The sequence below is a fragment of the Cricetulus griseus genome, chromosome 2 (assembly GCF_003668045.3).
Source record: "Cricetulus griseus strain 17A/GY chromosome 2, alternate assembly CriGri-PICRH-1.0, whole genome shotgun sequence".
Classification (NCBI taxonomy): Eukaryota; Metazoa; Chordata; class Mammalia; order Rodentia; family Cricetidae; genus Cricetulus; species Cricetulus griseus.
In genome coordinates, this window is record NC_048595.1 from 315,253,440 (window position 1) to 315,275,219 (window position 21,780).

The 21,780-nt window shown below is 36.3% G+C and overlaps 1 protein-coding gene across 1 annotated transcript in view; it reads left to right on the forward strand.

Moving 5' to 3' along the window:
• Positions 1 to 21,780, forward strand: part of Cert1 (ceramide transporter 1) — a 95,593-nt gene that overhangs the window by 29,105 nt on the left and 44,708 nt on the right. The window contains exon 3 of the mRNA NM_001244026.1: positions 4,846 to 4,962. Within this exon, the coding sequence (NP_001230955.1) occupies positions 4,846 to 4,962 (117 nt within the window). The remainder of the gene's footprint in view (positions 1 to 4,845; positions 4,963 to 21,780) is intronic.

Sequence of the window (21,780 nt, forward strand, 5' to 3'; positions counted from 1 at the left end):
TTGCTTTGTTGGATTTTTCTTCTTTAATTTTTTTATGTATATTGTGTTTTTGCCTGCATGATGTCTGTATGAGGATCCCAGATCTCCTGGAACTAGACTTACAAACAGTTATGAACTGCCATGTGGGTGCTGGGAATTGAACCCAGGCCATTTGGAAGAGCTGCCAGTGCTTTTAACTACTGAGCCATCTCTCCAGCCCTGTTGCATTCTTTTCAAAGATCTAACTGCTTTTTTAGTCTCTGTTACTTACTACATTAGTTGTGAAGCATATCTTGAGCATGGGTTCTAGGCCTTCTGGGAAGCAAGAAAGGGATCTTTAATATTACCTATCTCCTTCCTCTCCCTTCCCCTGTTCCTTCCTGACTTCTTCCTCTCTCTTAAAAAACAAAAAACAAAAAACTAGGGCTTCACATATGTTAGACAAGTGTTCTACCCCTTAACAGTAGTCCATCTCTCTACTTTGTGGAAGGATCTTAATAAGATACTGTGCTGGCCTTGAACTTACTGTGTATCACAGGAAGGCCTTGAACCTCTGATGTTTCTGTAGGGAGCACCCTAACCACGCCTCCTAGGGGCTGGCTACAATGGGCGTGGTCAGGGGATGTGAGGGAGTTTAAGAGTGAGGGGACTCACATGGTAGCCCCTTCTTTTTCCCTACTTCATTGGCTTGCACTGCTTACTAAGGTATATTCCTAATAAAATACACTCTTATCTTATCTGGTTACATATTGGTAATTCACCACTTAAATGTTTCTACATCAACTTTCTGAATGGCTGTGCTAGTGCTAAGCCTGGCAAAACTTTTCTATCTTTACCTTTCTGCTGCTTTCAAAATGCTGCCACACTGTGCTGTTTAAATGTATTTGATTTAAAAGCTGGTGTGATGGTTTAGTAGGTAATGTTTTTGGCTACATAGTATAGAACAGGAGTTTGGATTTGCAGGACCCACATAAAAGCCAGGCAAGCTTGTTGGCCACCTTGATGGCAATCCCAGCATTCCAGAGGCAGAGGCAGGAGATCCTGGGCTAGGCTATGGGTTCAGCAAGAGACATCTGGAGGCCATACCCCTTCATTCCCTTATAGATTAAATTACATAATTTTATCTTTGTGTGTTTGGTGTGTGTGTGTGTGTGTGTGTGTGTGTGTGTGTGTGTGATCACGTAATATATGGACACACCTGTGTAGGTGTACCTGTATAGGAGCAGAGGTAATGTTTGGAATGGGCATATGGGGTTGCAGGCTCCTATTAGTGTCTTTTAGTGGCTATATTATTTGTCCCATTTTCAGATCCATTCATATTTTACCTTTAGGGATTTCTGATAGCTTTAATATCTTTACTTTTCCCATATTGTGTATCAATTGCCTTGATTGTTTTTATCTTTTCCTCAATAGATACTAACTAAATTTTCAGCTTTGGGGACCTACACCATTCCATGAATTTCTTCTGTACTATCTTGTGTTTATGTATCTATTCTTAGAAGGTTATTTTTGATAATATATGTTAGTCTAATATATATTTTTCCTTTAGGAAATTTCTTATCTTTGAAAACAATTAAAAGTATTTAGTTTTCCTCCTTTGTCTACTGTTAAGTAATGATATGCATTACTTAAGCAAACACCATTTTGAGAACTGTCTTACTTCATGACATTTTCCTTCTCTGAACATCCTAGTGTACTTACATAAATCTAAATGATATAGGTAACATCTCAGTATAGTCTAGATGCCATCCATTGTGGGACTTAGGAAATAATACATTCGACCACTGCTCATTTAATATAGCATATTATTTTAGTAACCCTTTTTTAAAAAGTAAGTAGATGAAGTATTCTAAACTAACATTGAGAAATATAATTCAAGAACTAGGGAAATGGCTTAGTGGCTCAAGTGCTTGTTGTGCAACATTAGGACTTGATATAGTTCAGATCCCTGTCATCAATGCAAAAATCTGTACATGGCAGAACATACCTGTATTCCCAGCTCTGAGAGGTGGAACCAAGAGAACCCCAGGGACTGACTGTCCAGCAAACCTAGCCAGTTCATGAACTCCAGCTTCAGTAAGAAACTATCAAAAAACAACCAAAAAAGGTGGAAGGGCTAGGGCAGAGTTCAGTGATAGCATACTTGACTCCAAAAGCTGGGTCCTGGGTTCATTACCAGCACTGGAAAATATAAGTGGGGAGCAATGAAAAGATTCCACATGTCAAATTGGCCTCCGCATATATACACACAGGTACTCATACGGACATACATGTACTTGTGCATACACATAGAAAGTAGAGTATAGTAAATAATAAACTAGTAGCATAGTTGTTTGTGAAGTGTTGTATGTTGTTACATCATTGTATCTTATAATTGGAAGCACCAAAGGTTTGTTAATACTACCTAATGTCACTATGCACACAGCTACATCATCACCAAGTAATAGGGATTTTTTAGCTCTATTAAATTTTAAGGGCCACTATAATATTATGCAGTCCAGTGTTAACCCAAACATACAGATGTAGTTATGTTTGGAATGAAAATGACCCCTATAGGCTCCTAGGGAGTGGAACTATTGGTGGGTGTGGCCATGTTGGAAGAAGTGTGTCACTGGGGATGGTCTTTGAGTTTTTAGAAGCTCAAGTCAGGCCATGTCTTGCTCTTCCTGCTAACTGCTGGTCCAGATGTAGAACTCTCCTTCTCTAGGACCATGTCTGTTTTTGTGCTTCCGGCCATGACAATAATGAATTAAACCTCTGAACCTGTAAGTCAGCCCCAGTTAAATGCTTTCCTATAAAAGTTGCTGTGTCCCAGGTGAGGAGGAGGCAGGTGGATGTGAGTTTGAGGCCAGCCTGGTCTACAGAGTAAGTTTCAAGGCAACTAAGGCTACAGAAAAACCCATCTCAGAAAACAACAACAAAGAGTTGCTGTGGTCATGTCACCTCTTCATAGCAATAGAGTACTGACTAAGACAGTAGCATAGAAATATATTATTAATGTATATATATTTTAAGTGTTTACCCTGCCTTTGAGTTTTAGTCTAATTTATTGCTACTCCAACTGTTTTTTGTTTGTTTGCTTTTCTTGTACTGTACCAGCTTTACTTTTCATTTCAAGTTGCTTTAACTTTAAAGAACTTCTTGTCTTGGGCTGGCAAGATGGCTCAGTATATAAAGGCACTTGCTGTCAAGCCTGATGATGACCTGAGTTTGGTTCCTAGAACATACATGGGGAAAGGGAGAAGTGACTCCTGCAAGTTGTCGTCTGCTCACAAGTGCTCTGTGGTATGTGCATGCCGACATCTAGCATAATAAAGAAAAGAATTAAGTCTTCTTTTTCCTCCTTTAAGAAGGAAAAGTGTTTTTCACCCTTTATCCTTCACTTTTTTCTAGTAATACTTGTTAATGCCAAGACCAGAGAGGGACTGGCGGAATGTCAGACTGTTAAGGGCATATCAGAACACATAATAATCAAGATAAATATTTTCATAGAATTTTTAAAAACAAAATTAACACATAATGAACAAAGAAGCAATAATTTCAATGAAGGTCAGGCAGAGTCTGGGGTATATCCCTTAATCCCAGTGCTGAGGAGGCTGAGGCAAATAGCACATACATGTTTGAGACCAGCCTGGACTATGAATGAGACCCTGCCTCAAAAGAGAGTTTAAATGAAGCCAAGCAGTCTATTCTGTTCATAGCGTGAACAAGTTGATGTATAAAATGAAGTTTGATTCAGTCAATCAAGCTTTATCATCATCAACTTATTTTTTCCAAGAATGTTCTCTTACCAAATCTACCATTTCTTTTATCCCATGGACCCAGTTTCTCTTACTTTGTTGATTTTATTGGTGTTTAAAGATCCTGCATTTACAGCATGTTATGTATCAACAGTTGATGTCTCATATGTGCCTCCTATTCCTTAGTGTTATGTATCAGCAATTGGTGTCTTATATGTGCCTCCTGTTCCTTAGATTGATATGACTTCCTTTTACTCGTGGAAAAGTTTGCTGGAGAAAGCAATGAATTCTGAACTGTATCATTTTTTTACTGTTTGCTTTATTTGTTGGTTTTCATTAGGAACTTTATGACAGTAAATATTTCTAGATATGTAAGAGTTAATTTTCAGTATTTGGAAGAAACGTTAAAACTTGTTTCTCGATTGTAAATTTCATTATATAAACCTATTTGTTATGGGGATTTTTTAATGTTTTAGTTTTTGTTGGCATATATTAATTATCCATAATTAGGTTTCACTGTGACATTTCATTTATGTGTATATATTTTTATATTCCCTTCCATTCCCTCTCTCATCCCCTTTCCACTCATATTGATTCCCATCCCTTTCCCATCAACTAAACTACTTCTACTTCCATGTCTTTTATGTTTGTGATCCAACAAGTTTAATTATGATTGTTTGCATGAGTATGGCTGAGGGACATGAGCAACACTAAAAAAAAAATTTCTTCCCCTTCCCCAGCAACCATTAGCTCCTCCTCTGGGAGTTAGTGTCTCCCGAGCCCCTGGAATTCACTTTTAAATAATAGAGCAGGGGAAATTTTGTAAATTATGGTTTTGATGATGATATTCCCACTTCTTAAGCTAACTTAAATCATTTGATGAACAATATTAGTTCTGTGTTTTTTGAATAGATGTTTATAGAGTGTATCAAATCATTTGTGTGAGTAGTGAATGAAACTTGTATTTTCTATATAATAGTATCTGAGACATCTTGAAATAAGTTGAGTAGAAAAATTAAAAAGTAAAAGGAGTCTCTCAGAGTGTGCTCACATTTTGTGCTGAAGGGAACTGCACTTCTAAGAATATAATTAACTTTGCTTTTCACTTTCTTCTTTGTTTCCCCAGCCTCATGATTTTGATGAATGTCGGTTTGATATCAGTGTTAATGATAGTGTTTGGTATCTTCGTGCTCAGGACCCAGATCACAGACAGCAGTGGATAGATGCCATTGAACAGCACAAGGTAAGATAGCTGATGTTTAACTACTCATGGAAGTCTAAGTAGTATTCTTGGTGATAATACCAAAGATGGGAGGAAAAAAACCACCAACCCAAATCACTGTGGCCAAATTAATCAAAGCAAGCCTTTTTATTCTTGTACATCAGTGCTTCTACCTAAGGTGGGGTTTGAGAGTTCAGCATTGAATGTGAGGAAGACAAAGCTTTTATAGCTCAGGGGTAAGTGGTTTCCAAAATTTGGCAGGCAAAATAGGCAGGGTTACAGGAGCAGAATATCCTAACAACATCCTAATGACCTCCAGAAACAAATACATGGTTGCAATGTTGGCATAACAAGATAGTCATAATAACAGGTAGTTATAACAAGGTCATATAAAAGGTCATATAACCTTTTGAAACAAAGGTAGGGTTAAACAACTTTTTTTTGGAGCATAAACACTTTTTTATATTTTATTTAAATTAAAATTTTATTTTACATACCAATCCCAGTTTCCTCTCCCTCCTATCCTTCCATGCCCCCCACCATCTCCCCATCCCAACCCTCATCTACTCCTTGGGAAGAGTGAGGTCTCCCATGGGGATCACCAAAGTCTGTCACATCATTTGGTGCAAGACCGAGGCCATTCCCCCTGTATCTAGGCTGAGAGAGTATCCCTGCATAGGGAATAGGCTCTAAAAAGCCAATTCATGCACTAGGAATAAATATTGGTTCCAACTGCCAGAGGCCCCATAGACTTCCCAAGCCCCCCAATTGACACCCATGTTCAGGGGGCCTGGTGCAGTCTTATGCAGGTTCTCCAACTGTCAGACTAGGGTCTTTGAGTTCCCACTTGCTCAGGTCAGCTCTGTAAACAACTTTTTGAAACAAAAACATGATTGCCATTTCTAGAACAGGCAGTTCCGAACCATTTGTAGTTAAGGTTACTGGTGGGTTATAGCCCAATCCTTGAGAAACAGAAGTTTAATTATAAACAGGAACAAACCTAGTTTGTCTTTACGATAAGATGGCTTTTAAGCCTAAAATGAAGACAGGCTGGTTCTTCAATATAAAGAATTATGAAGTATGTTACTGAAAAATGGACCCTATTTGGTGGAGTGGTAAAAATTAAAACAGACATTTAGAACAGTGTTTTTGTCTAACACTTCAATTGTACAAAGGTATTCTTTTTGTTTGTTTGTTTTTGTATAAAGGTATTTATCACAATAAATATTCTTAATTGAAATAAAAATATACCCTGCTTCATAAACTATACCATGATTTTGTTGTTGTTTTTTGAGACAGGGTCTCTGTGTAGTGCTTTCTGTCCTGGGACTCTTTATGTAGACCAGGGCTTGCCTTGAACTCATAGTTATTCAACTGCCTCTGACTCCCAAGTGCTGGGATTAAAGGCATGCACCCTCATGCCCACCTGATTTTTTTGTTGTTGTTAGGATATGCTGTATAAATAATATTTTTAAAATTTATCTTATTGGAATGACTTTAAGAATAACATTGAGTTGTAAGACCCTAATGTTTAAAAGTGTCAGTGTTAATTTTTATAGTCCTTATAAATCATTTAAGCAGATTCATAATATAACCATTTGAAAATCATTTGAATTTTGTAACTATGAATCTATATTATAGAAAGCATCCAGAAACTGATATTAATGTTGAGGCCATATTTATATATTTGAAGCTAATCTTTGACTACTTCTGTAAGTGATAAGTAGACTAAAAGATACCAGTAGTCTACCTTACTACTATGGCAAAGTGACATGGCAAAGCAAAGGTAAAGTTCTGTAGTCATTATACCATCCTTTAAGTGACCTAAGAATATTTGTGCTTATTCAAGTACTTGTCTGTACTTGTTATGTGAGCTTCACACATTTAGAGTTGAAACACCTGTTTAATTTTTTAACAGCCATAAAACACATAGGTTCACAAAAGAAGAAAAACCAGTTTCTAGTATGCCATGAGAACATTTTTCTTGATACCAATGATCAATGATCTTTTCCTTCCTTATTTTGAGTTTAGAAAATTCTGATAAATTTCTTTTCTTCCGGGCTGGAGAAATGGCTCAGAGGTTAAGAGCAGTGGCTGCTCTTCCAGAGGTCCTGAGCTCAATTCCCAGCAACCACATGGTGGCTCACAACCGTCTGTTATGAAATCTGGTGCCCTCTTCTGGTGTGCAGATATACATGGAAGCAGAATGTTGTGTACATAATAAATAAATAAAATCTTTTAAACAAACAAACAAAAAAAACAAATTTCTTCCTTAACTTTAATATTATGTTGCTTTAAAATGTGTTCTATTTTGGTGTTACAACTTTATAAGAGAGTATACACATGGAAAATTTATGGCCATTTTTATTATTTAAAAATAAGATGAGCCAGTATTTTAGAATTTCATTTCTTGGAAGTCAAGCCAACCTGGACTCACAGCTGCCTCTGCTACATATGACTTCGGGCATTTGTGACTGACCAGGCTTTTGTCAACTGTCAGTTGTGGTACTTCTGATTAAAGCTTTAATAAGGAATAGATAAGATCACACACACTCAAAGTGACAAATGTCTCTGTTTATAGTAAAAGCTAGGGCTTTGGAGTCACTAGTTTCAGTAAATTGTAGCATGTTGTCTTTGGAAGAAGAGTTGAGCATTTAATGAGGATAGCTAAATGTACACATAAGGAATATACTGTATTCTTGTTTCTTTCAGGGCCAGCCCTCTTGCTAGTGATTAAAGATGTCATTAAGAAGAACCAATTTCTATATTTTTAGCAGATATGACTGTTAAAGATTTGACTAGTTGATTTAGACTTAACCTGAATTACTGTGCAAGTTTTCCATTTTTATTTTCTCTTTTGAGTGAAGATAAATACATAGAACATATATTTCATGTTACTGGTTTCTTTGGATCTCAGGGAGATGAGACTTTTCTTAAGTCTTGCGTATAAGTAAAAAATATAGCTATGCAAATATTTCCTTTGTTTCTAAAACAAACAAATTAGTATTATTTTTATTCATGCTTAATGCACAGAAACAAAGTATGTGATATATGCCAACTAAACAGCATGTTAGTGGGTATGTGAGTTGACTGTGAGTCCTAAAACTAAATTACTTTATTTAACTGACCAAAGGAGAAATTTCAAATCTTCCTATCTGTAATCTGTAAATTACCTGCTTTCTTTCCCTAATAGTCCAGATGCAGAGAATATGTTTCCTGGCTCAATATCACTAAGGACTGTTGGCTGTTAAACTTGGAAATTTTACTGAAGGAACCTGAATAGTTAGCTTGATCTTTAAAATTAGTGCCAAATTATTAAAGCAGTGATGACAATAAGATCTACTTTCTAGAGATCACAGAGTACCAGTTAATGTATTTATTGCTTTCTATGGCTCATTTTCTCTCTACCATCCTGAAAAGTGAAGAAAGAAGTAAAAAAAAATATTATTTCACAAGGGGCTGACAAGCTTATAGTAAAATTAAATATTTTGTATACAATGCTACAATCTTTTAGTTCATTCTGTTGTAGGATTTGATTTGTATTCTCTTTTGTATCAGTTTGTCATCTGATTGCTGGAATATAGTTTTCATAAGTTCAATTCTTGAATTTTTTTTTTTTTTTTTTTTTTTTTTTTTTTTTTTTTTGGTTTTTCGAGACAGGGTTTCTCTGTATAGCTTTGCAGCCTACCCTGGCACTCGCTCTGGAGACCAGGCTGGCCCGAACTCTCAAAGATCCGCCTGCCTCTGCCTCCCGAGTGCTGGGATTAAAGACGTGTGCCACAAACGCTTGGCGAAAATTTTTGTTATCATCTGATTGTCCTAGCACATGCATGTAAGCTAACCATGATTTCTTCCCCTTCTTGCTCTTAGCTTGCCATAAAAGGCAATATGTTATATTGCTTGGGGTTTTAGTACTAAAATCAGACACATACATTTAAGTCATGGCTCAATTATGTTCTAGATGCTTAAGCTTCATGAGTTTTCTGTAGAATGAAATATGTTAGCATTCTATGTGTTACCTTTCTTCACCTCCAAATAAAAACAAGCAGGTGAGCAAAGTAACCTACTTGGGATAAACAAAACAAAATGTAGGGCATAACAGATGTGGACTCTGATAATTCCAGATTATTGAGTTCAATTCACAGTTACTTTCCCTGGCTATTATAACCTGTCCTTTGGATGACTGGACAGGCCACTTGGAGTAGTAAACCTACCTTTCTCTGTCCTGATGTCACTGGAAGGATATTTTGTTTGTTTGTTTGTTTGAGTTGGTTATTGTGGTGGGTTGGTTTTATTAAAAGTTTCTGATGGGTTTTTATTAATATTTGACATCTGGAAGGAGTGAGGGCTCTATTCCTTCCCAGATTAATATATTCATCCATGTATACAGCACATGCCTTTACTCTCTATCTCTGACTCTTACAGGCACATGTATGAGAAGCAAGTGTTCTGTCTTATAAGACTTCTTTAGTAATAGAATGGTAATGGTGACAGTGAATAATTTTGAGAGTAAAATGTATGCCAGCTATAGTGATAATGGCATTGTATACTTATCTCATTTTACTCATATATTCATGTGATAATAGCATTAACATAGGTAATTGAGGCACAGATTAAGTAGATTGTCCAAGATTAGACACTAGTTAGCAAAGGAGCCAGTCTTTCCAACCTGAGAGCATGGACTTTTACTGAAAGTACATACTTACATGGAATATTTTGTAGACTTAAGTCATGGACTTCTTGAATCTGGGTAGTCTCATATTTCAATATATTCTTTATGTCTATGGTATTTCTTTTATACTACAAGGTCCTTATGGGCTCAGATATAATTATATTAATTTGTAGGAATTATCAGGGATTGGATACATAAAAATTTCAATACAGTAGAGTTCTGTACTCAGTGTCTGCTTGTGTTTTCCTTCCTTAGTAAATTTATCCCAGAATAACTTGCTCTCTTAAAGAGATGGCTTTTATTTCTATTTCTCAGTATATTAGACATTGCATGTTTCAGTGTGTTGTTAAATAATAGCTGCTGTAAAGGAAAGTACTCAATTCCAAATCTTTGTTTTGTATTGTTTGTTTTTCAAGACAGGTTTCTCTGTGTAACAGCTCTGGCTGTCCTGGAACTAGCTCTGTAGACTCGGCTGGCCTCGAAGTCACAGAGATCCACCTGCCTCTGCTTTCCTGAGTACTAAAATTAAAGATGTGTACACTATAAACGCCTAAGTCCAAAGTTATTATTAAATCAAAGATTTGTTTTCAATTTCATATGTAGAAATGGAAAGCCATTTATATATGAAACCAGTAATTTTATTTTGAAACAATGTTTTGGCTTTCTTTTGTTGAGTCCATTAATTTTCTCTACTTCTACTTATGATTTGAGATAACACGAAATAGATTACTTATTAAGTTTTATTTTATAGTTAAATCTCTTGGCATTTTGCCTTCCACATGAGAATGATGTTTAGTCTTTGTAAACTAAAAATTTTGTGAATGTAAAGTTAAAATGACTGGGTTTTATTCATATTAACGGAACATTTTTCTGGTAAGGGTATGTCTGTATATTAAAGGCCTCTGTGGGCATTTTTTTCTGTAACTAATTTATGAAAGAAATGTGTAAACTACTTATTAGGGTTATTTTTAAAAATGGTGATATTTTCCCTGATGCCATCTACAGTTAAAGTTCTTGTGATAATGACTAGACACAATTATAGTATTTTAATTTCAACAAATAAAAAACATTAAAAAATGAATTGGGGGCATTTTATATTAAGCAGTGAAAAAGAAGATATTAAGTAAATGGACATGCAGCTGAAGACATATTAACTTGACAAGATTTTATGTCTTACCAGAGAAACTCTTATAAATCAGTATGAAAAGTTCAGGAAGTGTATGGCTTTGAGTACAGTCTCCAGTACCACAAAACCAAAGAAGAAAAACAAAAATTAATAGTGCCAAGTGTTAGTGAGGATATGGAGCAGCAGATACTCTCATTCAGTACTGAAGGAAGCAGTAAAGTGTGAAATTTCTTGAAAAGAGTTTGACAACTTTTCTATTTAGATCAAATGACTATTCAAAATCTGAAAAAGTACAAATATTGATGTGAACGACCCACTCATTTAAATTATGTTCTTTAGCATAATTTGTCATAATAAATGACAAAAATACCCTACCAGTCCCCCCTTTCCCCGTGACCAAAAAGTATAAAACACCATGGCTATCAAAGCTTCAACAGTGCCTTTTAAGTGCTCTTCTTGTTAACAAAACTCTTGTCCTCCAGTCCTTTGCTACAGTTTATGTGGGTTGATTTCATCCTTTTCTCTTTCTGTCATAGTTCTTTATTTATTTGTAACTTCTATTTTCTCTATTGTTCTTTTAGTTTGTTTCCTTTGTTTGTCACATCCTTTGCTGTCTTTTGGCTTCAGTTCTATTTCAACTTCTGCTACTTTAAACTCTTGGTACTGTCCAATTTAAAAAAAAAGAACCTGATTCTTTTACATGCCAGGTTAATATAAATTGATCACCCTTGGTCCAATCTCAGTTAATCATATTATAATTATTTGTGTTTAAAATTAAGAATGGGATTAATTGTTATATTAGTGAGGCTGTCATGCTGAGACCATCTAGGGATGTAAGAATATATTCTTTTTCTCTGCCAATTTAAAGAATAAAAAGGCAGGAAAAGCAAGGTCTCGGGACTTGGCCAAGTTTTATTAAAAGCAGAAGTGCACAGAGACAGACTCCCCAAGGAGAAAGGGGTTCCAAAGATGGAATCCAAGTCTGTCTGGCAGCACCAAACTTTTATATGTTTGGAGGTAGGATGGGTTCTCTTTCTCCCCCAGAATTGGCTGGTTTAGGCTTTTGTGGAAGACTGTATAAGCCATGCAAATCAAGAAGACTGATTTGTTCCAAGCCTAGAAGCCTTGATGGGAGGGAGGTTTGAAAGTCCTGCAGTTCTCCTTGGCAGGAAAAATCACATCCTTTGCTTTGGAGAAGGAGAAGCAACAAAAGTGAGCTGTCATTAACGTTTAAGTGAAAAGTACATTGATCTGCTTAGAGCTTTTTTCCCCCATCTGTCTGCCTTCCAGGGCTTTTCTTCTAATCCATCATAGTGTAATTAATGTACTGAAAACGTGTCTTATGTTGTATAGTGTATTAGATTTATAAGTTTTTCAAATGTTTAGCCACATATTGTCCACTAATAATGGACTATATGTGTGACTAATATGGGATTACAGCTTATTTTTCTACTTTTGTCAGTCTACAATTCACTTATAAAATATTTCTTTAGATAAGAAACAGGTAAGGGAAAAATACTAATCTTATATTTAAGTAACTGTCTCATAATGTTACTATAGAAGTTGTTAAATTATATGAATTATATGATACAAATATATGCCATTTTATACAATAGCTTAATGTTGTATTTAAATGTTTAATTAGATGGGAAGATTTCTGGCAGTCACTAAAACAGATGGGGTTCTGTTTTTTGTCCATACTTGAAAAGGAAAAGTAATAGTGGGTGGCATTGCTTACACATATTGACAGTAGTGGAGACAGTTTGCTAACTTTATGTATGTATTGAACACTAAGTGAGAAAAAGTGTTTCTTTAAAATATCAAAGAATATAAAATAATTCTTTTCCTTCAGGTTTTTAGTGATAGTCTAAATAGCACTTTATTTATACTACCTTTATTGTTTGACAAATGTTCTTGGTTCATTTGATACTGATAGATGAATAGTAGTACTGAGGTAGAATAGATACTAGAATAAATGAATATACCCCCAGTCTAATGTTATATTCATTACAAACAGTTCTGTAAGTTTTTAGACACAAAACATATACGTAATTGACCAAAGTAAGGCCAGTGTCAGGAATCGTTATATTACTCTTCAATTCTTAGCCCTTTAGTTTTTTGATTGTTTACAGTCCTACCCCTCTGACACACTGAGGGGTAAAAGGAATAATTAGACATTTAAGAGTATTGTATTTAGAGTACCTTAAAAAATAGATGTTACTCCCACTTTACATACAGATGAAACTTAATGGATCATGTAACCATTCATCAGTAAGTAGGATGTTATCCAAAAAAACAGTGTCCTAAAACATTTATAATAGTCATCTTTTTCTAATTAATTTCAGCTTTTTTCATGGCTTCATAGTTGAAAATCTTTCCCATATGACTAAATCTGACAGGTCTTATTTTGTGTTTTAAATCCACCCTGTAAATTGTCTCTTACATAGATTTTACAGACTCTGTGGTGTTTTAATTACAAGAGAAAACAATAGAAAAACTACCTCAAGTCTTAAAACCTAAAGTTACTCTTCATTTAAAAACATTCCTTTTTAAATGTATATTTTCCTTTCAATCCATTATTTATAGGAGAGAATTTGCTAATATCACAGAGCAGAAATCCTTTTTGCCAGCCTATAAAATCATCGCACTACAAAGTCTATCTAATGTCAGTAACTACTTTGAAAGTCTGAAATCCTTGGAAGGGTTGCAGCTTCTAGGATTCAGGATAGGCATAAATGTCAGATTATTGTTCACTTTGGCTAATTTCAACCCCTTCAACAGTAGCAGTTACCCGTCCTCAGCTGCATAGCTGTCAACTGTGCACCTAGTTTGTGGAAGCCAGGCTGAACACAAAGTATCCTGTTTTATGATATGGGGAATCTGTCCTGTGTCTTTAATTGCTGTCCAAGCAAAGAAGTGGGCAAGTGGTTCTTACATCCATAGCCCCACTTATGGCAAGTCTCTCCCCCTTCTTTTGAAGTGATTTAAAAAATTATTTTTATATTCATTGGTGTTTTGCTTTTGTGTATGTCTTTGTGAGGGTGTCGATTTCCTGGAACTGAAGTTACAGACAGCTGTGAACTGCCATATGGGTGCTGAGAATTGAATCAGGGTCCTCTGGAGGAGCAGCTAGTGCTCTTACCTGCTGAGCCACCTCTCTAGCCATTTGAAGTGATTTTCAATTCCATTCCCTCACTTTTTTTTTCTTTTCCCTTTTGGTAGCCAAAAGGGAAATTAAAAGTGACTTGCTGGAATTGGGATGCATGATGTGAAATCCACAAAGAGTCAATAAAAAGTTAAAGAAAATGAAAGAAAGTGACTTGCACAGACAAGAAGCAACACAGGACTAGGTAAGCACTAAGATGACTTTACCTTTACACCTCAGTTTTATCCCAGACACTGAGGTTGCCTATGACAGTAACATAAACATACTGTAACACAGTGTTAAAGCTTTGAAGGAAGAGCATCCAGTTTACAGAGTTGCCACATTGCTAGATTTAAATGTTCCCATTTGCAACAGCAAAAATAATTGTTATTCATACAAAGAAACAGGAAAGTCTGCTGCTTTCAAAGGAAAAATGATCAAAACAGAAACTGTCCTGAGAAAAGTCTGAAGGTTCACCTGGAAGAGAAAACATTAAAAACAACTGCTTTAATGATGCTTTAAGGAAACAAAGTATATTAAGAAAATAGTATTATCAATAAATAGAGAATCTAAAAAGAATCAGAAAATTCTGTAGCTGAAACATACAGTAAATGAAAAAGTCACCTGCAGACATGAAGTTGAATATATGACAGTAGAAATGTATCTGACTAGGAGAACATAAAGAGATAGAAAGAAATGGACAGAACAGATGGTACAGGAGTCAGGGCCACTAACATGTAGACCAGCACATACATTGTGAGTTTTGTAGAGGGATAAAGGAACAAAAGAATAAGTAAAGCAGCTGAAAACTCTAAATTGATGAAAGACAAATGTAATGAACATTTAAGAACTTTCAGAGGATCTCAGGGTGAACACAAAGATGTGTATATACCAAGGCAATCAAACATCCCAAAGACAAAGAGAATCCTAAAAGTCACTAGAGAAAAGCAACTCATCATACACAGAGGATTTTCAATATTGTCAGCAGATTTCTCATCACATTTGGATGCCAGAATGCAGCAGCCTGTTTATTCAGATCACTAAAAGGAAAATTTTTATGCCTAGCAAAATTTTCCCTCAAAAGTGAGAGAAAAAATAATAATAAATTCTCAGATAAATCTGAGTTTATTATCATTTGACCCATACTTCAAGAAATGTTTATGGGACCCTGCAAGGTAAGATGTAAGCAAACTAGATAGTAAGTCATGTGAAAAAATAAAGATCTCAATAAGGATAAAAACATGACAATTATAAAAGCTACCCACATTGTAACAACAGTTTATAATTACTCCTTTTTTTCTACGTAATATTACATATTTTTCAGAAATTATTATTATGCTAAGATCTAGTAGTAGTGTGACTCTATTAGGCTTCTCTAAAAGAGAATTGATAGAATAAATGTATCTATTACAAAGGATATTTACTAGATTGGCTGGCTTACTGAATGTTATCTGAGTAGTTCAGCAATGGCTGCCTTACACTGTGAGGTCGAGAATCTGGTAGTTGTTCAGTTCAGCCTGGGCATCTCAGCGGTCCCATTCTGGCACTGGAGTCCTGGGTGATTCCTAGAGAGCTGGTGGTCTTCAATCTATGTTAGAAACCTGAAGAAGTTATTTCTAATGTTAGTGAAGGAATGTCACAGCAGCAACAGGATAGATGAACTTGCCAGAGAGAATGAGAGCAAGCAGGCCAAAAGCAGCTTCCTTCTTCCACATCTTGTTATCTGTGCTGCCACCAGAGAGTACTGCCCACATTTAGGGGCAGTCTTCCTGCTTCAAATAACCTGATCAACAAAATCCTTCACAGTAGTGGCCAGACTTGAGTTTTAGTTGAATCCACCTGCAGTCAGTTGACAACAAAGACAGTCATCACAATGACTGTAGTGTAAGGTACTTAAGCTGAAGTGAATTCTGATTAGATTATTGTAGCTTCAGGCTGTTTACTGCAATTGCATAACCACAAAGAAATAGCTATAAGAAATGTACCAATAGAGGGATATAGCTCAGTAAAATGCTTGTCTAGCAGTTCTAGGTCTGATCCCTAGCACTTCAAAGGAAAAAGAGAAAGATACATAAAAGAAAATTTAAAAAAAAACTCAAAACATTTCCCCAAATAAACTAAACAAAAAACACAGTAATGCATGAAACATGGAATCAGAAAGGGGCAAGAAAACACATGAGAAACAAATGGAAATGAGAAAATACTTCTTTATTAATATTTATTTTAAATTAAACTTTCTGGTGAAAAACAGATATAGACATTGACATTGACAGAATGAAAAAAATCACATTGCAATTTTTTGTTGTTTGGAAGGCACTCGGTTAAGCTCCAAACACAAACCATGAAAGTATTTCGGGGGGGGGGGGTGAGAGGGGGGGTAGAAATCCATCCTAATAATAACCAATCTAAGTGACTATATTTGTATCAAATAAAGTAGACTTTAAGTCAGAACAGGTCACAGGAGACAAAATAGGATGACATATTAATAAAAGGCTTACTATATAACAAGAAGGTATAATAATTACTTAACTATTAGCAGACCTTCAAAATACATGCAACAAAAACTAACAAGTGAAGGGAAAAACATTTCTATACTAATAATTGAAAATATCAATACCTACTTTCAGAAATGGGTAGACCAATTAAGCATAGTAAAAAGACCAGTTAGAGCTAATAAATATTATGTGTGCTTCTTGGGTGCATCTGGAACATTGTCTAGAACAGTTCATGTGATATAGTTCTATGTCTTGGCAAATTAAAAAGATGTCATACAAAGATTCCTATCTATCCACAGCTGGGTGGACATTGAAATTCATAACAGAAAAAAAAAAAAAACATAGTCCCCCCAAAAAAGAATAATAAATCCCAAGGAAAATGAGAAAACGCTTGAAGACCAAACAAAGGGAAACCACAATGTACCAAAATTAGTGCTTTGGAAGAAATATATACCTATACAGTATTTAAAAAAAGGATTACAGAGGAATAAACTAATTTTACAACTTATGGAAACAAATTGAACACAAAGCCAGCAGAAGAATTCAAGACAACAATTGATGATGATGTTGAATGGGGAACCATAGAGTATAAAAACAAAAATCATTGAAACTAAAGGTTTTCTCTTCCCAAAGATTCAAAATTGACAGACCTTTAGCCAGGTATATTAAAAGATAAAAGGAGAACACTAAGAGCAGAAATGAAAAAGACAGCATTACTACTAGTTTACAAAAATTCTTGTAGGAAAATACTACAAAAAATAATATGCCAACAGTTTGTTAGCCTAGCTAATAGTGAATAAATTGTTATTAATATGTGGTAATTTGGATGAACCATGCCCCATAGGATCAGATGTTTGCCACAATGTATGAGCAGACCATCAAAATACATGAAATAAAAGTCAACAATTGAAGGGAAAAATCATGGAAGGGGAAAACATAAAAAGTAGATTTATTAGAGTGGCTTACAGGCTATGGAAATGGTCAGGTACTCTCACAGTGACTGTCTCCCACCAGAAAGGCCCTGAATGTTTTAGCAGTCCCAGTCTGGTGCTAGAGTCCTGGAATACTCCTAGAATGCTGCTGCTCTTTAGCCTTTTTTCAGGATCCTCAAGAAGTAGGTTCTAACACCAGTGAAGTAATACCTCAACAACATGGATGAACGTGCCAGAGACAGTGAGAACTGGTAAAAACCAAACCTTCCTTCTTCCATGTCCTTTTATATGAGGGCTGCCATCATAAGGTTTAGCCCAAATTTAGATTAGGTCTTTCTATTTCAAATAATCAATTCAGACAAACAAACAAAAACCCCTCCTCATAGGCATGCCCAGCAACTTGGGTTTTACTTAATTCCAGACAGAGTGAACTTGATGACCAACATGAGCCATTACACTCTCAGCTTTCTGCATGTGGTTGAAAATAGGCTTTCATTGACCTGGACTGGTTACCTGATGCCATTCCTTCCTCATTATTATGGATTCTCCCTCTGGAACCATAAATCATATGAAGCACTTTTGTGTACAGCTTGCTTCTGTTACAGTGTTTCATTACAGCAACACAAAGCAACCAACATGGAAGTTGTTATCAGGAATAGTTTGTTATTGTGAATAACTTGACCTCATGTTTGTTGAAGGCATGTGAATGAGTTTGGAACTCTGGACTAAACGTGCAGTTGAGTATTATAAGCAGATCATGTTGTTGCCATTCTGCTAGGTGCCTGGCAGACAAAAAGTGCTGAGAGGAAATCAGAAGATGGCAGTCTCGATCATGGTGTTTCAAAGGGAAGCAAGAACTATGTTAGAAACTGGGCTAGAGGACATTCATGAGAAATTTTGGTGAAGAATCTGTTTGTTTCCTTGGGTGTGTGCTAAGACCGTCCCTGAAGCTAAATTAAAAATTAATGGACTAAATTCTTTGGGCAAGTTAATTTCAATATAGCATAAATATCAGGTCTGTGGCATAGTAATTACTTATAGTTCTTATGTAATGAAATACAATGAAAAAGAATGAGTAGGACAGAAAGAAATACAAAATGTGTAGTTTGGAGAGAAAAAGAGTACTAGGAAGCTAAATGTTAGAGCCAAGGTACTTGCTTTGAGGCTGTAATTGTTGAGATTGGCACCATTAAGAAGAGTCCTTTTTGCTCTCCGCTGAAACAATGGAAGGGTGCCCTCTTGGCAAGATCTCACCTAGCTAAGCTTCCAGCTTGTGAAGAAAGAAATCCTAAGAAAGCAATTGATTCAAGGTAAGAAAGCTGCTGCTAATGTGGTTGAAGAGGGTGGGAATCCATTCCAAGCTGGCAGCCAGACTTGACAGTGTACTGGCTTTGGAAATGTGAAAAACACAGGGTGGGGGTTCGTGGATTCTTCCTTCTAGGTTTCAGAGATGCTGAGGCCAGGCAACATGTGGCCACACTGGAGTTCCTAATCAGAGACCCCAAAAGCTCATTAGGTGGAACAGTGAAAACAAATATTTGGCCTGGCACACTTCAGTCATAGGACGTGGAAGAATTCGCCTGGAACTGTCCTGGAAGCCTTCTTCCTGAGTGGTGACTCTTCATAGTTTTAAAGGTGCTGTGCAAGTTTTTAAGGGAGAGAAGCCATTGGTAGTCCTTCCCAGTTGGAAAGCCTATGAACCACAATGACCACTGGACCAGCAAGATATACACACTAGTGCAGTTGTGTCAGTATTATCCTGGGTCTAATCAACAACACTCTAATAGGACTTCAAGCCTGCTCAGTAGGAAGAAATTTTGCTGAATGCTATAAAACTAGCCAGTTACTAGAGAGGTAATAGATCCTAGAGGAGAGCCTAATACTTCCAGGTTCTGAATATAATACAACTTACGTTTTCTAAATACTTACACATACAAATTAAGTATAGCTCCCACCCCTCATCAAAGAAGCTTCTTTTTGCAACACATAGAAACCGTTACAGTGATCTACAACTAGTCAAAATGTTGAGAATAGGTGACTTAAGGATTTTCCACCCTAACCAGATACATCTGCAATACAACCACTACACCTAAGGCTCAGTGAAAATCTTGAAAGAATGGATGGAAAGATTATAAGGACCAGAAGTTCAAGTTGTCTACTGTTGAGTAGTGACTTTTAGACATGATATGGAAAATACACCCATGAATTCTTAAGATGGTTTCCTGAAAAGACCAAAATAACACCATCACCAGTTGACATGCCAGTATAAACCGAAGAAATTCCACATGATCCCACCCCTTGAAGAAGAGCTACAGGTGGTCATTGGCTGCTAAGAAAAGGATAAATCAGTTTCCTCCGGGGACAAACTCCACATACGTTGTCCAGTCCCAAGTGGGACTCAACATATATATAAGTAATGATAATTAGATTCAGTAAGGTATACATATATGTGAATGTGTATGCATGTATATTCACATATATACAGATGTATATGTGTAAATAGCAATAATAAATCATTAATTGGGAGGGAGGGCAACATGAGGTTAATTGGAGTTGTGAGAGTGATATAATGCAGTGCTCATGTATGAAGTACTCAAAGGAAAAAAAAAACTTTACACATGGTTGTTAGCTGCCATGTTGGATGATGGGAATTGAACCTAGGTCCTCTGAAGGAACAGCCAATGCTTCTAACTGCTAAGCCTATCTTTCTAGCCTGAACTGTGGTGATTTAAATGAGAAATGTACCATATAGGCTCATGTTTGAACACTTGGTCTCCAGTCTGTGGTGCTATTTGGGATTGTTACAGAACCTTTAACATCTTTATACAGTCAGTTGCAATGACAATCTGAAAAGGAAATAATAAAAATTAAATTCACAATAGCATCAAAAAGAATACTTAGGAATTAACTGAAATAGTTAAAGACTTGAACAGGGATGACTGTCAAAAGAAATGAAAGAAATGCTAAAGAGATGGCTCTAAAGAGCACTTGCTAGTTTTAAGAAGTACTGGAACAGAACTACTGAGAGTGTTCTCTGCATCACCGTGTCTTTCTTGATAGATAATGTGCATGCTTGGTAGCTCTGAGGTGCTTGTAACAGTCTTATATTTCTAAGAATTGTATTTTTGAGAATTATAGAATATATGATATGTGTTCAGTTGGTATATGCCAAAGAAGATAGGATAAAACATTCTTGTCTTAGTTACTGTTCTATTGCTATAAAGAGACACCATGACCAAGGCAACTTATAAATGGAAGCATTTAATTGAGGGCTTGCTGTACAATTTCAGGAAGTTAGTCCATGAAAGTCATGACAGGAAGCATGTCTGGCAGGCAGGCATGGCGCTGGAGCAGTAGCTGAGAGTTTACATCTTGATCCACCAGCAGGAGGCAGAGAGATTAAGACTGGGCCTGGCAAGTGTTTAGGAAACCTCAAAGCCTACCACTAGTGGTATACCTCCTAATCCTTCCTAAAACAGTTACCAACTAGGGACCAGGTATTTAAATATATGAGCCCATGAAGGTCATTCTAATCAAACTGCCATATTCTACTCCCTTGCCCTCTTAGGCTTGTAGCCATTATCATAATGAAAATGCATCCATTCCAACTTCAAAAGTTTCCATAGTCCTTTACAGTCTCAACACTGTTTAAAAGTCCAAAGTCTATTCCAAGACTCAAGCCAATCTTTTAACTATAACACCCTGTAAAGTCAAAAGACAGATTACATACTTCTTACAGTGGCACAGAAAATACATTACCATTCTAAAAGAGAGGAAAGTGTGTGTAGTAAGCAAATCTGGACCAAACAAGACTGAAACCCAGCAAGACAAACTCCAAATATTTTAACTCTGTGTCTCATACTAAAGGGCTTATTAGGTAGTAGCTCTTCAGGTCTGCCACTCCTTCCAGCTTTGTTGACTGCAACACACCTCTCTTTGGCTGGTTCCACACCCTGTCTGCAGCTCTACCTGGCAAGTATCCTATTGGCTCTGGCCATCTCCCAAAATCTTGAGGTCTCCAATGCAGTTCAGGCTTCACCATCGAAGATTCTCATAATGGCTTTTCCTGGCCTCCCTGCAGAGACTCCCCTGCCACTCACTTGGCCTTAGCAGCTTTCCTTAACCTCTGAGGAAGATTCCAACCCCTTGCTCCTGTATCCTTCATGACTAAAGCCAGATCCACATGGCTGACGCTACCAAGTTCTTGCTTGCTTAAGATATAATCTGACCCCTTCCTTGAATTACATTTGCATAAGATTTCCTTTGTTGTTGCTCTTTAAAAACAGATAATTCCTAAAGCCTAATTTCCTAATTCCTAATTACACAAATTGCAGGATTAGCCAGGAGGGGTCTCTTCCTGAGGACACCACTCCCTTTATACCATTTAGCATCAGGCCTTTCTTTAAACTAATCATATCCTTGAGCACAGGCTTTGGCTTCAACATTACATTCTCTTTGGCTCTTTTTCT